The 15749-nt window shown below is 52.9% G+C and overlaps 1 protein-coding gene across 12 annotated transcripts in view; it reads right to left on the bottom strand.

The window, feature by feature from the left end:
- MGRN1 (mahogunin ring finger 1) overlaps positions 1 to 14558 on the bottom strand; it is a 63754-nt gene extending 49196 nt beyond the window's left edge. For all 12 annotated transcript variants that reach the window (XR_012429707.1, XR_012429706.1, XM_005591139.4 and 9 more), the window contains exon 1: positions 14320 to 14558. Coding sequence is in view for 10 of the 12 variants with exons in the window: in XM_005591139.4 (XP_005591196.3) it covers positions 14320 to 14407 (88 nt within the window). In the remaining 2 variants the exon portion in view is untranslated. The remainder of the gene's footprint in view (positions 1 to 14319) is intronic.
- Positions 14559 to 15749: the final 1191 nt, after the last annotated feature.

Below are 15749 nucleotides of genomic sequence, written 5' to 3'. Positions count from 1 at the left end.
AATTTTTTATACTAGCTTTTTATGTCAATTTTTGGCAAACAACTTGGAATTAGACACTATTGTTACACAAAAATCTTGCTAATTCCTATCTAATTGATGTTATCAAGGTTTCTAAACTTAAAAAACAGAACTAGCCCAGGTGCGGTGGCTCACACCTGTAATCCAAGCACTTTGGGAGGCCAAGGTGGGTGGATCACCTGAGGTCGGGAGTTCGAGACCAGCCTGACCATCATGGAGAAATCCCATCTCTATTAAAAATACAAAATTACCCAGGCGTGGTGGTGTATGCCTGTAATCCCAGCTAATTGGGAGGCTGAGTCAGGAGGATCACTTGAACCCGGGAGGCAAATGTTGCGGTGAGCTGAGATTGCGCCATTGCACTCCAGCTTGGGCAACAAGAGTGATGCTCCATCTCAAAAAGGAAAAAAAAAGAAGAAAGAAAAAGAAAAAGGCCGGGCACGGTGGCTCAGCCTGTAATCCCAGCACTCTGGGAGGTTAAGGTGGGTGGATCACGAGGTCAGGAGATCGAGACCATCTGGCCAACATGGTGAAACCCCGTCTCTACTAAAATACAAAAAATTAGACGGACATGGTGATGCATGTTGTAGTCAGAAGGCTGAGGCAGTGGAATCGCTTGAACCCAGGAGGCAGAGGTTGCAGTGAGCAAAGATCACACCACTGCATTCCAGCCTGGCAACAGAGCAAGATTCTGTCTCAAAAAAAAAAAAAAAGAACGAACTAGAATTGAGGGTCTGAGCATGGTGGCTCACACCTGTAATCCCAGCACTTTGGGAGGCTGAGGCGGGTGGACCACTTGAGGTCAAGAGTTCTAGACCAGCCTGGCCAACATGGTAAAGCCCCATCTCTACGAAAAATACAAAAAAAAAAAAAAAAAAAAAAAAAAGCTTGGAGTGGTGGTACATGCCTCTAATCCCAACTACTCAGGAGGCTGAGACAGGAGAATTGCTTGAACCTGGGAGGCAGAGGTTGCAGCAACCTGAGATTGTACCACCTCACTCCACTCCAGCCTGGGCAACAGAGCAAGACTCCATCTCAAAAAAAAGAAAAAGAAAAAACAAATAAAGAACTAGAATTGAAGCTGAAATCTGTATCATTTCAGCAATAGCTTATATCCAACAGTGAATGCATGAATTAACCAGAGAAAAAGGAACCCACCTACTCAAGAAACATGTTTCCAATGTTTTTTAGTATTTCTACTTGTTACTGATAAAAACTGTAATATTTGTTTGATCAGTTGGGTATTAGTAATGGCCATTCAAACCATAAAAAATTCCTCACAGCTTATGATGATCCACAATTTTTCAAAATTCTAGTTTCAACTAATGTGCATATTTTGGTTGCAGACACACAATATGATCAATACAAGATCTTTGCCAGGCGCAGTGGCTCACACCTGTAATCCCAGCACTTTGGGAGCCCGAGGCGGATGGATCACCTCAGGTCAGGAGATTGAGACCATCCTGGCTAACACGGTGAAACCCCCGTCTCTACTAAAAATACAAAAAATTAGCCGGGCATGGTGGCGGGTGCCTGTAGTCCCAGCTACTCGGGAGGCTGAGGCATGAGAATGGCGTGAACCTGGGAGGCAGAGCTGGCAGTGAGCCGAGATCATGCCACTACACTCCAGCCTACCCAAAAGAGTGAGACTCTATCTCAAAAAAAAAAAAAAAAAAAAAGATTTTCAAGCAATAAAAATTCAAGCAGGCTGGGCACAGTGGCTCACGCCTGTAATCCCAGCACTTTGGTAGGCCGAGGCGGGTGGATCACAAGGTCAGGAGATCGAGACCATCTTGGCTAACACAGTGAAACCCGTCTCTACTAAAAATACAAAAAATTAGCCAGGCATGATGGCACGCACCTGTGGTCCCAGGTACTTGGGAGGGGCTGACACAGAATTGCTTGAACCTGGGAAGTGGAGGTTGCAGTGAGGGAGACTCTGTCTCAAAAAAAAAAAAAAAAAAAAATTAAGCAAGGCCGGACACAGGAGCTCACGCCTATAATCCTACCACTTTGGGAGACCAAGGTGGGAGGTTCAGTTGAGCCCAGGGGTTCGAGACCAGCCTGGGCAACATGGTAAAACCCCATCTCTACCAAAAATACAAAATTAGGCCAGGTGCAGTGGCTCATGCCTGTAATCCCAGCACTCTGGGATGCCAAGGCAGGCAGATCACTTGTGGTCAGGAGTTCAAGATCAGCCTGGCCAACATGGTGAAATCCCATCTCTACTAAAAATACAAAAATTAGTCGGGCATGGTGGTGTGCGCCTGTAGTCCCAGCTACTTAGGTGGCTGAGGCACGAGAATCGCTGGAATTTGGGAGGCAGAGGCTGCAGTGAGCTGAGATTGTGCCACTACACTCTAGCCTGGGTGACAGAGTGGGACTCTGTCTCAAAACAAAACAAAACAAATTAGTTCGCATGGTGATGCGTATTTGCAGTCCGAGCTACTCGGGAGGCTGAGGAGGAAGGATCACTTGAGCCTCGGAGGTCAAGGCTTCAGTGAACCCTGATCAAGCCACTGCACTACAGCCTAGGCAACAGAGCCAGACCCTATATTTTAAAAAAACAAACAAACAAAAAAATCAAGCATTAAAAATTAGAATCCACCAGGCGCAATACTCACACCTGTAATCCCAGCACTTTGAGAGGCCAGGGCGCGCAAATCACTTGAGGTCAGAGGTCAGGAGTTCACGACCAGCCTAGCCAACGTGGAAAGCTCTGTCTCTACTAAAAATACAAAAATTAGGGCCGGGCATGGTGGCTCACGCCTGTAATCCTAACACTTTGGGAGGCCAGGGCGGGTGGATCACAAGGTCAGGAGTTTAAGACCAGTCTGGCAACAAGGTGAAACCCCTATTTCTACTAAAAATACAAAAAAAAAAAAAAAAAAATTAGCTGGTGCACACCTGTAATCCCAACTACTCAGAAGGCTGAGGCAGGAGAATCGCTTGAACTCAGGAGACAAAGGTTGTGGTGAGCAGAGATCACACCACTGCACTCCAGCCTGGGCGACAGAAGACAACTGTCTCAGAAATAAATAAATAAATAAAAATACAAAAATCAGCTCAGGCCTGTAATCCCCACTACTCAGTAGGCTGAGACAGAAGAATCACTTGAACCCGGGAGGCAGAGGTTGCAGTGAGCTGAGATTGCGCCACTGCACTCCAGCCTGGGCGACAGAGCAAGACAGTCTTTAAAAAAAAAAAAAAAAAAAAAAAAATTGGAACCCAGTCACATGCTCACAGATAAGGAAACGCTTGACAGTGCAGGGTTACAGGATGGACCCACCCCCCAAGCAGTTAGAAGCAAGATCCACCTGATCAACACGGGGCAGACAACAACCCACACCCGCAGGACACGAGACCAACTGGGAAGAACGGGAAACACCTCACAGAGAATCCAGGCCGCCCGCGGCGGCTCACGCCTATAATCCCAGCACTTTGGGAGGCCAAGGCAGGCAAGATGGCTCGAAGCCAGGAGTTCCAGACCAGCCTGGGCGACGTGGTAAGACCCACGTCTCTACAAAAAACGGCCAGGTGTGATGGCTCACACCTGTAATCACAGCACTTTGGGAGGCCGAGGCAGGTGGATCACCTGAGGTTGGAAGTTTGAGACCAGCCTGACCAACATGGAGAAACCCTGTCTCTAATAACAATACAAAATTACCCAGGCGTGGTGGCGCATGCTTGTAATCCCAGCTACTTGGCAGGCTGAGGGAGAGGAATCGCTTGAACCTGGGAGGTGGAGGTTGTGGTGAGCTGAGATTGTGCCACTGTACTCCAGCCTGGGGCAACAAGAGGAAAAAACCGTCTCCAAAAAAAAAAAAAAAAAAGTAGCCAGGCACAGTGGTGTGTGCCTGTAGCTCCAGCCACTCAAGAGGCTGAGGCAGGAGGACCATGTGAGCCCAGGAATTTGAGGTCACAGTGAGCTATGATTGGGCCACTGCACTCCAGCCCAAGCAACAGAGTGACTCTGTCTCAAAAAAAAAAAAAAAAAAGGAAAGAAAGAAAAAGAATGCTGTGGCTCACACATGGGTATCCACACGTGGAGAACAAACACAGGAAGGAAACTCTAGGTCCCTGACGGGGCAGGAAGAAGGGACAGGCCTGGGGAAGTGTTAGAGTGGTGCACCCGCGTACACGTGGTGTGTGCATGCATGTGCTGTGTACATTTGTGCACAAGCTCAGGACCAAGAGGAGCAGGCAGAGCTGCCGAGGGGGTGGAGGAGAAAGAAAAGGAGACTGTGAGTGAGAAGTGGGAAGGCAGCTGTGGAGGTGAAAGAACGCAGGTGGGACAGCACCCACCGGGCTCTCCCTCCACACTGGCTGAGGTCAGCACCTTCACTCCCTTTCCTGCTGGCCGCAAGGAGAGAGGGGCAGACAAAGCCCCCACTTTCCATGCGGGAAACGAAGCTCAGCAAAGGCCCCCAAGCTCATCAGCGGTGGAGGTGGGGCGCACATCCCGACTTCAGAGGCCACTTGTGTCTCAGCCTCCGTGCTGGGCACCTCCCCTCCTGCAGCCGGGGGAACACGGGGACAGCAGTCAGTGGTGTCACCGCCAGTGACAATGGGCCCTGTTCACACACAAAAAGCCACACGCAAGGGGCTTCCCCAGTAGAATGGCTGAAAATCCTCCCATGGGCTCACAGGGCCCGACAGACGCCACAGGGTCCCAAGGTTGTCCTGGAAATCCCAGCTACGTGGAACCAACACACTCAAGGACCCAGGGCCTCAGAGCAGTCCTCAAACACGGCTAAAACAAAGGCATCCTTCTCCCCTGGTTTACTGTCACCCCCAGGGGGACTGGAACCCAGCAGTTCACTGTCTCCCTGCCCAAGGGATTCGGACTCTGGGTGGCTTGCAGGTGTCCAGGCGACCTGGACAGGGAGGGAACAGCTACAGAAATGAAAACTGCACAATCCCTTCCTTGGGAGGCCTCTAGGCGTTTCCCGCACAGCTTCGATCCCCTCCACACATGCCTCAAGGCAGGAGAATACGTATGTTTGTCATCCTTTACGGCTGAGAAAAACCAAAACCACAAGGCCATAGGTCAGAGGCTGTCTCGGGGATGGCCGGGGTAGGGGGACAGCCCTGTCCCTTCCATACAGGCCACAGAGTCAGCCAGGAAGCCTTCTGGGGCCCCCTTTTGTCTCTTGCACCTTGTCAATATCTGGTGGTACACAGTGTGCAATGAACGCCACCAGACATCCGCGAGAGGAAAACAGAAACGTTACAAATCACTGACACGAGCCAACCTTGGAAGGGCGGGAGGCCCGGGACGCGGCAAGTCCTCTCAAGAACGCGGGTGAAAGGCGAAGCACAGGCCATCTGAGAGCACAGACGGATTCAACGGATTCAGCAGAGGAGCCGCAGCAAACCACAGCCCGAGCAGCCGCAGCAAATCACCGCCCGAGCCGCAGCAAACCACAGCGCGAGCAGCCGCAGCAAACCACCGCCCGAGCCGCAGCAAACCACAGCGCAAGCAGCCGCAGCAAACCACCGCCCGAGCCGCAGCAAACCACAGCCCGAGCAGCCGCAGCAAACCACCGCCCGAGCCGCAGCAAACCACCGCCCGAGCCGCAGCAAACCACAGCCCGAGCAGCCGCAGCAAACCACCGCCCGTGCCGCAGCAAACCACGGCCGGAACCGCAGTGTGGAGGGCGGATGAGTGAAGTGCAGCCTTGCTGTTATGCCTGAAAGCACCTGCCCCGCCTGCCTGTGGCTGAACTCGGCGCTCACAGTTTTCAGGGAGAAGTCTGACCCATGTTTATCAGACCAGAGTTCAGGGCCCACGGGGTCAGAGGTTCCTGGCCTGGACCCTTGAAAAGCATTTCCTCCCTGGGACCCCTGAGAGAAACAGGCTGGGCTCAGATCTTGGCAGAAAGGCCTTTCCTCAACTCCCCCAACACGGGGACCACGTGTGGATCCACACGCAGACGTTCCTCGTCCTCCCCGTTCTAGGGTGGCAGAGGCTGTGCATCTGGGGACAAGATGCCCAAGTCCTAAGGAGGCCTGGGAGACAACTCTCCTGCCTGTTCCACCCTAGGCAGCCCAGGCTTCCTCCTCACCTTCCAGATGCCCCCAGCCCAATGACAGCCAATGAAGATTGCCGCACCCTGACCTAAAGGCCACGCCAAGCTCCCCGCTCTGCAGACCAGCAATTCCACTTTCCCTGCCTGGGCTATTCCCTCCTTGGGAAGCCGCGGTGAGGCCAGCCTGGACCACCCTGCAGGCCAACTGCCAGCTCGCGGTCAACGCTCCTGCCACCATTCTCCTCATAATGTCACCACTGCCCCATTATCTCGTGTACCCGTTGGTTCCCTCTGTCCTCCCCTGCCCAAAAGCAGGCATCATCTACAACTGTCCACCGCCCCGCATCCTCGCGACCTCCACCCTCCATGCCGTAAGAGCTGGATGAATACTCACCTAATGAATGAAAGCAGATGCTGTTGTTACTGGTGTTTGACAGGGAAACTGAGGCCCAGTGAGGCTAAGTGACCTGCTCAGGCCACACAACCAGTGAGACATGTCCTCACTGGGACCCCCGGGCCGACTCCAGAGCCTGCATTCTCAGTCATACGAAGTAAGCTAGGACGTGAATGAAGACACCCAGCATGCCTGCCTCCTAAGAAACACAGCGGCCCAGGGGCCCGGGACACCAGGGTTGGACTTCACTGGGCTGCCTCAGCCATCGTTCCCACCCGAGGAACGGGCAGTGGGAAGGCAACGAGGTGTCTGCAGGGGCCCCAAACAGCTCACTGCTCCCACCTGCTGAAAATTCTTCTCACGTTCTAACAGGACAGGTGTTCCTGGTTACCAGTCTCACAAAATCAGCTGCTGCATTGCCAATAAACCCCAGGTGGGTCAGACCTGCATAAGATCATGTCCCAGGATGCCCCCACCAGGTGGGAAGCAAGAGGGGGTGGCAGCCCCACAGCCTTCGAGTGCTCTGGGGGTCACACCCCGCTGTATCACCCATGCATATTGATCCCCTGGGCCTCCCATGCTTCCCTGCCTACTACCAGTCCCCCACCCCAGCTGGGGAAGTTAACACGGGCTGGGATCTTGATTTTTTTTTGAGATGGAGTCTCCTTGATTTATTTTTTTTGAGATACAGTCTCACTCTGTCACCCAGGATGGAGTGCAGTGGAGTGATCACGGCTCACTGCAACATCTGCCTCCCAGGTTCAAGTGATTCTCCTGCCTCAGCCTTCCAAGTAGCTGTGATTACAGGCACCCACCACCACACCCAGCAATTTTCTGTATTTTTAGTACAGCCAGGGTTTTACCATGTTGGCCAGGCTGGTCTCAAACTCCTGACCTCATGATCCACCAGCCTCGGCCTCCCAAAGTGCTGGGATTACAGGCATGAGCCATCGCGCCTGACCTTGATTTCTTTATCTGCAAACTTGAGATGAGAGGGCCACCCTAAACTCAGGACGTCCTGAGGATTAAAAAAGGTCAATTTACACAAAGGAGCCTCCGGCAGGTGTGACCACGCTGACTAGGTGTCCCTTTCGGACCTCCCATAGGTAAACGTGAGGGCTCGGCTCCCAGTGCAGAACACAAAGCTGAGAACAACTATGACTACGCAAAGACGCTGGGGCACCGAGGAGGCACAAGCTGTAGCCACCCTTTTTGTTGGGGGTGTGTCCTCCCTAGCCAACACATCCCTTTTCTGGAAACAGCCTCCACCACCCTCAGGGCGGCCCCCACCCCCTAGACAGGACTGGTTGGCCCTAAGGTGGACACCGAGACGCTGGGCCATCCGAATTCTCCCTGCTGTGGAACGGGACGAGGGATGGTGGCAGCACTTGGCCCTTGACCAGCCTGGTGGGCGGCGAGGGCCGGAGCAGCTGGGTCGCTCTGCAGGACAGCAGGATGGCGCTGAGGCCGGAGCCGAACACGGGCTCTGGGTTCCCACAGCTTCCACTTCTCCGTTTCCCCGGAGGTTACTGGGACTTCCCTCGGAGCCTTCAATACACTCCATTTCTTGCCTAGGCTAGCTTCCATAAATGGCACTGAGACGGCCAATTTCCAAAGAATTAAAACCATAATAAAAAGCACTTAGGAAAGAGCTCCTATAAACCAGTAAGAAAAAACGATAACTCAATTTTTAAAATTTTTTATTTTTTGAGACAGAGTCTCCCTCTGTCGCTCAGGCTGGAGTGCAATGGCGCAATCTTGGCTCACTGCAACCTCCATCTCTCAGGTTCAAGGGATTATCCTGTCTCAGCCACCCCAGGAGCTAGGATTACACGTGCCCAACACCACACCCAGCTAATGTTTGTATTTTCAGTAGAGACGGGGGTTTCACCGTGTTGGCCGGGCTGGTCTCTAAGTGATCCGCCCGCCTCAGCCTCCCAAAGTGCTGGAATTACAGGTGTGAGCCACTGAGCCTGGCCCACTCAATTGTTTTAATGTGTAGAAGGCTTCGCCAGGCACGTCAACAGCAGGATGAGAAACAGATGGCCAATTCTCATACAGAAAGGCGCTCAACCTCACTGGTCTTCAGGGAAAAGTACAATGAGAAATCTAAGGTGAAACTGAAAAAAAAAATTTTAAATAGCACACACCCCTCACCCTACCTAGTGCCAGTATGAATGCAGAGCGACCAACACCCTTGTTCTTGCCTGCAGGAATGCAAATTCGTTAACTCAGAAAAGTTTAAAATCTACGAAGGCTGAATGCACCCCAGTGTCCCCACAAGTCCACCTCCGGGCATAAAAATGCACCCAAAGAGATGAGACTCAAGGGCTGACCACCGCCAGACACGAGGATGTCCCCAGCTCCCTCGGAGCCCGTCCACGGGCAGCACCGGGACACTGGAGGGTCCCACGGCAGACGCCAGATCACTCACAGCTCACAGACCCCGCCAGGCCACCGTATCCCACTTCATCCTGAGGTGGAGCAAGAAGAGCGACTCCTTCCAGTGCTTTCAAGTTCAAACCCAAGCAGAACTCGCCCAGGGAGGAAGTCGGGGGGGGGGGTGGTTCCCAGGGAAGAAGGGAGAGGCCGATTGCTCAGAAGGGGACAGCAGGGGGTCTCTGGGGGCCAGCACTGCTCTATTTTTCTCAACGTGTTCACTTTGTGATCATTTATCAAACTGCATGTTAATGAGCTGCACGTTTCCTAAATGTATGGTAGCCTCAACCAGGCCGAGTGGCTCCTGCCTGTAATCCCAGCACTTTCGGAGGCTGAGGCACGTGGATCACCTGAGGTCAAGAGTTCAAGACCAGGGCCCAGGGAGGCCGAGGCGGGCAGATCACGAGGTCAGGAGATCGAGACCATCCTGGCTAACACAGTGAAACCCTGTCTCTACCAAAAATACAAAAAAAAATTAGCCAGGTTTGGTGGCGGGCGCCTGTAGTCCCAGCTACTCGGGAGGCTGAGGCAGAAGAATGGTGTGAACCCAGGAGGCAGAGCTTGCAGTGAGCCAAGATCGCGCCACTGCACTCCAGCCTGGGGGACAGAGCGAGATTCTGTCTCAAAAAAAAAGAGAAGCATTCAAGACCAGCCTGACCAACGTGGTGAAACCATCTCTACTAAAAAAAAATATTATATACAAAAGTTAGCTGGGGCCGGGTGCAGTGGCTCTCATCTGTAATCCCAGCACTTTGGGAGGCTGAGGTGGGTGGATCACGAGGTCAGGAGTTTGAGACCAGCCTGGCCAACATGGTGAAACCATGTCTCTACTAAAAAATCCAAAAATTAGCCAGGCATGGTGGCTCGCACCTGTAATCCCAGCTACTCAGGAGGCTGAGGTAGAAGAATCGCTGGAACTCGGGCAGAGGCTGCAGTGAGCTGAGATCGCACCACTACACTCCAACCTGCGTGACACAGCGAGACTCTGTCTCAAAACAACAACAAAAACAAAAACAAAATGCTAGAAAAAAATAGGAGAAAACCTCTGTGACCTTGACCCAGGCAAATATTTTTTTTCTTTCTTTTTTTTTTTTTTTGAGATGGAGTCTCACTCTGTCACCCAGGCTGGAGTGCAGTGGTGCAATCTCAGCTCACTGCAACCTCTGCCTCCCAGGTTCCAGCGATTCTCCTGCCTCGGCCTCCCAAGTAGCTGGGACTACAGGCACATGCTGCCACACCTGACTAATTTTTTGTACTTTAGGAGCAACGGGGTTTCACCATGTTGCCCAGGATGATCTCGAACTCCTAAGCTCTGGCAATCCACCCACCTCAGTTTCCCAAAGTGCTAGGATTATAGGCGTGAGCCACTGCACCCGGACTTTTTTTTTTTTTTTTTGAGATGGTGTCTCACTCTGTTTGCCCAGGCTGGAGTGTAGTGGTGCGATCTTGGCTCACTGCAACTCAACTCCACCTCCCAGGTTCAAGCAATTCTCCTGCCTCAGCCTCCTGAGTAGCTGGGATTACAGACGTGTGCCATCACGTCCAGCTAATTTTTGTATTTTTAGTAGAGATGAGGTTTCACCTTATTGGCCAGGCTGGTCTCGATCTCTTCACCTCGTGATCCGCCCACCTTGGCCTCCCAAAGTGCTGGGATTATAGGCATGAGCCACCGCGCATGGCCCCAAGATTTCTTAAACATAACTCCAAAAGCAGTATCCACTTAAAAAGCAACAAATGAGACTTTGTCAAAATTCAAAACTTTTGCTCTTCAAAAGAAACACCATTAAGAAAATTAAAAGACAAGCCAGACTGGGAGAATATATTTGCAAATCACATGGCTGATACAGGAATCTTATCCAGAACACATAAAGAACTCTTTGTCACAACTCCATACGATAAACAATCCAGTTTTTAAAAATTGGACAAAAACTCAAATAGACACTTTTCACACACACACAAAGATACGAACAGAAAGCAAGCCGGGCGCAGTGGCTCACCCCTGTAATCCCAGGACTTTGGAGGCCAAGCTGGGCGGATCACCTGAGGTCAGGAGTTCAAGACCATCCTTGCCAACATGGTGAAACCCCGTGTCTACTAAAAATACAAAAATTAGCCTGGTGTAGTGGCAAGTGCCTGTAATCCCAGCTACTCGGGAGGCTGAGGCAGGAGAATCACCTGAAACCAGGAGGCAGAGGTTGTAGTGAGCCGAGATCACACCACAGAACTCCAGGGCAACAGAGCAAGACTCTGTCTCAAAAAAAACAGAAAAGGCTGGGCAAGGTGGCTCACGCCTGTAATCCCAGCACTTTGGGAGGCTGAGGCAGGCAGATCACCTGAGGTCAGGAGTTCGAGACCAGACTGGCCAATATGGTAAAACCCCATCTGTACTAAAAATTTAAAAATTAGCCAGGTGTGGTGGCATGCACCTGTAATCCCAGTTACTCGGGAGGCTGAAACAGGAGAATCACTTGAACCCAGGAGGCGGAGGTTGCACTGAGCCAAGATCATGCCATTGCATTCCATCCTGGATGACAGAGCAAGACTCCATCTCAAAGAAAACAGAAAGCAGATCACTGATGAGCTGAGGGTGGGGGTTGGGGTAGGGACTTTGCAAACAGATGGAAGGAAACTTTTACAAGGAAAATGTCTGTAACTGTGGTGATGACTGCACAATTCTTTTGTTTGTTTGTTTTTTTGAGACGGAGTCTCACTCTGTTGCTCAGGCTGGAGTGCAGTGGAGCAATCTTGGCTCACTGCAACCTCTGCCTCCCAGCTTCAAGCAATTTGTCCTCCCTCAGCCTCCCGAGTAGCTGGGACTACAGGCGCATGCCATCATGCCCGGCTAACTTTCTGTATTTTTAGTAGAGACAGGGTTTCACCATGTTAACCAGGATGGTCTCGATCTCCTGACCTTGTGATCCTCCTGCCTTGGCCTCCCAAAGTGTTGGGATTACAGGCGTGAGCCACCACGCCCAGCCAGATGACTGCACAATTCTATAATTTAACTAAAAGTCATCAAATCATGTTTACAATGGATGAGTTGTGTGGTACATCAACTACGCCTCAATAAAGCTATGAAAGAGTAAAACAGATACAGTGAAAACAAAGCAAATATTAAATTCAAGCTGAGCACTGCTGCAGAACATACTGAAAGTTCCATTAAGAAAACTGGACAGTGTTAAGTGTTAAAAACACATATATTACCACCCAGTGACTCTTTTTCCTTGACATAATCAACAAAATTGACAGATGTGAAAAGAAAACTTTCTCATGGGGTGATCGAATGGTCCATGGGGGCAACCCCTGAAATCATCTCAAACGTCTCCACCGTCCCCAGTCTGCCCTTGGGGAAACACACCAAAATTCTGCTGAAGCCCGGTCTGCCTCCCATCCATGACCTTACGGAGTTCTCCTTAAGGAGAGAGGAGACGAGGGGAGTCTAGGAAACCAGTGGGGCACGAAGGCAAGGACCGGAAGAGATGAACAAAGAGAAGCACAAGCATCTGCAAGGTCCCAGGGAAGGACGGAGAAGAGAAAGGGAAAAACGTAGCTGGAGAGGACCTGTGGACTGGACGGGCCCGGAACACTGCTGGCACTGGCAACATGACCCAGGCAGCTGTTGGGTTTCACCTGTGTGCCAGTGCCAACCAATTAATAGTGGCTGACTCAGGTGTTCCGTGATGGATGCTCAGGGGGAGGGAGGGCCATGAGTGATTAGCAATGACATTTCAGCCACAGTGGGATCCCGAAGTGGGCTGTAAATGCCATGTATGTTATTTTGTCCAGTCCAAGTGAAGGGACATCAAGTGAGCTCAGGTCCCAGGTGACAGGAAGTGCCACTCAACTTTTTGATATCTGTGTCATGACACTGTTTACTATTAGGGTCATTAGCCAGTCACTTAGCTTCCTTTATGAGCAATTGTAGCAGCTACCATTTGGGGACTTCTGAGCCAAGTGTGGTTCTGAGACCTGTAAAAGCATCAGCCCGTTTTACAGATGAGGAAACTGGGATCCAGGGAGTTAAGCAACCTCGACCAAGCTCACTCAGCCAGAGACAGGCTGGAAGAACATCAGAGATGAAAGAGGACAACAGCAAACTGCTCCATCTGATGTGGGGCCATCAGCCCTCAGAACCTCCAGGGAAACTCCAGGGCTGAAGCACCCAAAGGCCAGGCTGCCCTGCTGCTAGGCCTGGGAAACATGTGTGTACTCCCCAGCAGCCAGGCAACAGTGCGTTCTGCCTAGCTCTGAGTCCATCCCCTTCAGAGTGCCCCCAAACTGTGCTGGTTCCCCTCACTTCATCGCGGTGGCCCCAGGCCCTCACCTAGTCACACCTTACAAAACCTGGGCAGAGCAGTTTTTCAAATCTGAGTGGACGTCAAACTCACGTGAGGAATGGGTTGAAAATGTAGGTTCCCAGGCCCCAGGTGGTCCAAGGCAGGGCCTGGCATGTCTAACAGTCCTCTCCACTTGTGGACCTGGCCCACACTCAGAGAAATCTGGCCTGTGGGTGTCCAGAGACACCCAGGAGACTGAGACATCAGATCACATGAGACGCCAGGATCTGAGGACCCAATCTGGGTGTCCCAATGATGCCCAAGTTCTCTCTCCTCTCCCTTCTCTCCTTTCCACCACAAATGACCCCACGAGGAGATGGAAGGTGAGAATTGGAGCTAGATGCTCCCAGTGAACCCATGCTCATCAATAGAGGCAGGAAGAGAGCGGGAACAAGCTCCCAGGGAGCCCCACACCTGGTCCTGGTCCCAACTGGTTCCAGCTGAGTCCTTGGCAGCCACTTCCTCCTTGACGGTTTTGGTCCCTCAGCCATAACACAGAGACCTGAGTATCGGTGGGTCCTCTCCAATCACTCTCCTGTCCTGTCAGCAAGGACCCTAGCCCCTCCCGATCAATTACAATCATCTCCTTGGGCCCAGCCCCACTCCTCCAACCCACACACCAAGAGCCTCCGTCTTGATGGGAGGGAAAGTGCCCAACCACAGGCTTGGCCTTCACACCAAGCCACCAAAGAAAGAGAAAGCCGGCCGCCGCGGTGAGGTCAATCTGATGACAATGAGCGCTTTCTAGGCAGGAGAGATGCGCCGGGACCCGCGCTCAGCACCCCGCCCCGCCCTCAGGCTTTCCCCCAGGAACTCCCCCGTGTTACGAGGACGGAGCTGAGGCGCCCGGGGCAAAGCGACTGCCCCAAGGTCACCCAAGCCGGGCAGTGGCAGCGCCGGGTACGGCTCGGGCAGGTTCCTCCGGGGCCCCCAGCCACGCCTAGGGGTCGGGGCGGCGGGGCCGCGCAAAGGCTCCGGGTAGGAACGAGGCCCAGAGGGCGCCGAGCAGGGCGCCCTGCCCCCAGTCCCCGCCCCCGCGCCCGCCGGGCCAGCGTTCCAGCCCGCGCCTTGCCGTACGCGCCGGGGGCCGGGCGCTCACCGGACTTCGGAGGGTAGCGATAGGCCGAGTTCGCCTGGATGTCGATGTCCTCCACCCCCGCGATGCGGCGGCTGAGAATGGAGCCCATGGTGAGCGGCGCTGCCGGGCAGGGGCCAGGGCCGAAACGGAAGCGGCGGCGGCGGCGGCGGCGGCGGCGGCTGCAGGGTCCTCACACAGACATGGCCCGGACCAGGCCGCACGGACGCTAGTCCACGGCCGCGGAGGCGCCTCGAGCCCCCACCCCCGGCTTGGCCCGGGACCCGACGCCACGGCGGCCCTCCGCCTCCCGGGCCCCGGGCACGTCGGGAAATGGAGTCCTCTCGCCCCGAAGGCGCCGGGAAGCGGCGCGGGAAGCCCGTCTGGAAACTATCTTTCCCAGGATGCTCCGTTCCCAGGCTCTCTGACGTGTTGACAAGCACTCCGGGACAAACCAAATGGACCTAAAATCAAAGGGAAGGAACCACCAAGCACACCGCAAATGGTCCTTCCCTCTGCGTTCCAAGAGCTGCACTAACATATTAACTCTTTGGTCATTTCATCATCTGTTCGCTTACAGACTCCCCTGCGGCCCCAGCGCCTTCCACTTGCCTCCTCTGAAATTGCTCCCTGAGTCGCTGTGGTTCTCCCCACTCCCCCGGGTTTGTCTCCCGCCCCGACCGGCAGAGGGCGCAGCTGCACCTGCCACCCGGAGCCCACCTGCAGGGTGTGCACCGAAGAAGTGAAGCACCCGCTTTGGCCTTGGCCAAAATTTGAGGACTACCATTTGGGGACTTCTGAGCCAGGTGTGGTTCTGAGGGCTGTATAGGCATCAGCCCGTTTTACAGCTGAGGAAACTGGAATCCAGGGGGTTAAGCAACTTCCGGCCCCCTGACAAGAGGAAGGCCGAGGCCAGGTGCAGTGGCTCACCTGTAATCCCAACACTTTGGCCCCACGTCCAGAACAATTAGTTTAAAGACATAATTTTACAGTCTCCACAGAAGGCAGTAGACTCTCCCACACTTTACACACAGGGAAACTGAGGCACAGAGGAGAGAGAGCCGCATGAAATGCGCTGGGGGCAAGATTGCAAGAATCGCGTTAGAATGAAAACCTCCCAGTGTGCACGGTGTTCCTTGGCTTTTGACTCACACACAGCTCTGGAAACAGATCGCTTTTTACCACTTCTCAGTTGAGGAACTGGGATTCTGAGAAGAGTGATTTCCCAAGTCAAGCCTGTTGTACCAAGAAAGCAGCTAGGGAGGGGCAGGGCAGACTGAGTCTCATATGGTCAATTCACCACAGTCCACATGGAAATGCTTCTTATACCCTTCCAGGGGCCAGAGTCCAGGATCCAGTCTTCCTTTTTTTTTTTTTTTTTTATTCTGTTGCGCAGTCTAGAGAGAAGTGGCACTATCTCAGCTCATTACAGCCTCTGCCTCCTGTGTTCAAGC

Source organism: Macaca fascicularis, chromosome 20 (genome assembly GCF_037993035.2).
Source record: "Macaca fascicularis isolate 582-1 chromosome 20, T2T-MFA8v1.1".
Classification (NCBI taxonomy): Eukaryota; Metazoa; Chordata; class Mammalia; order Primates; family Cercopithecidae; genus Macaca; species Macaca fascicularis.
Note: the sequence above shows the minus strand (reverse complement) of the source record. Positions and strands in the feature narration are given on the sequence as shown.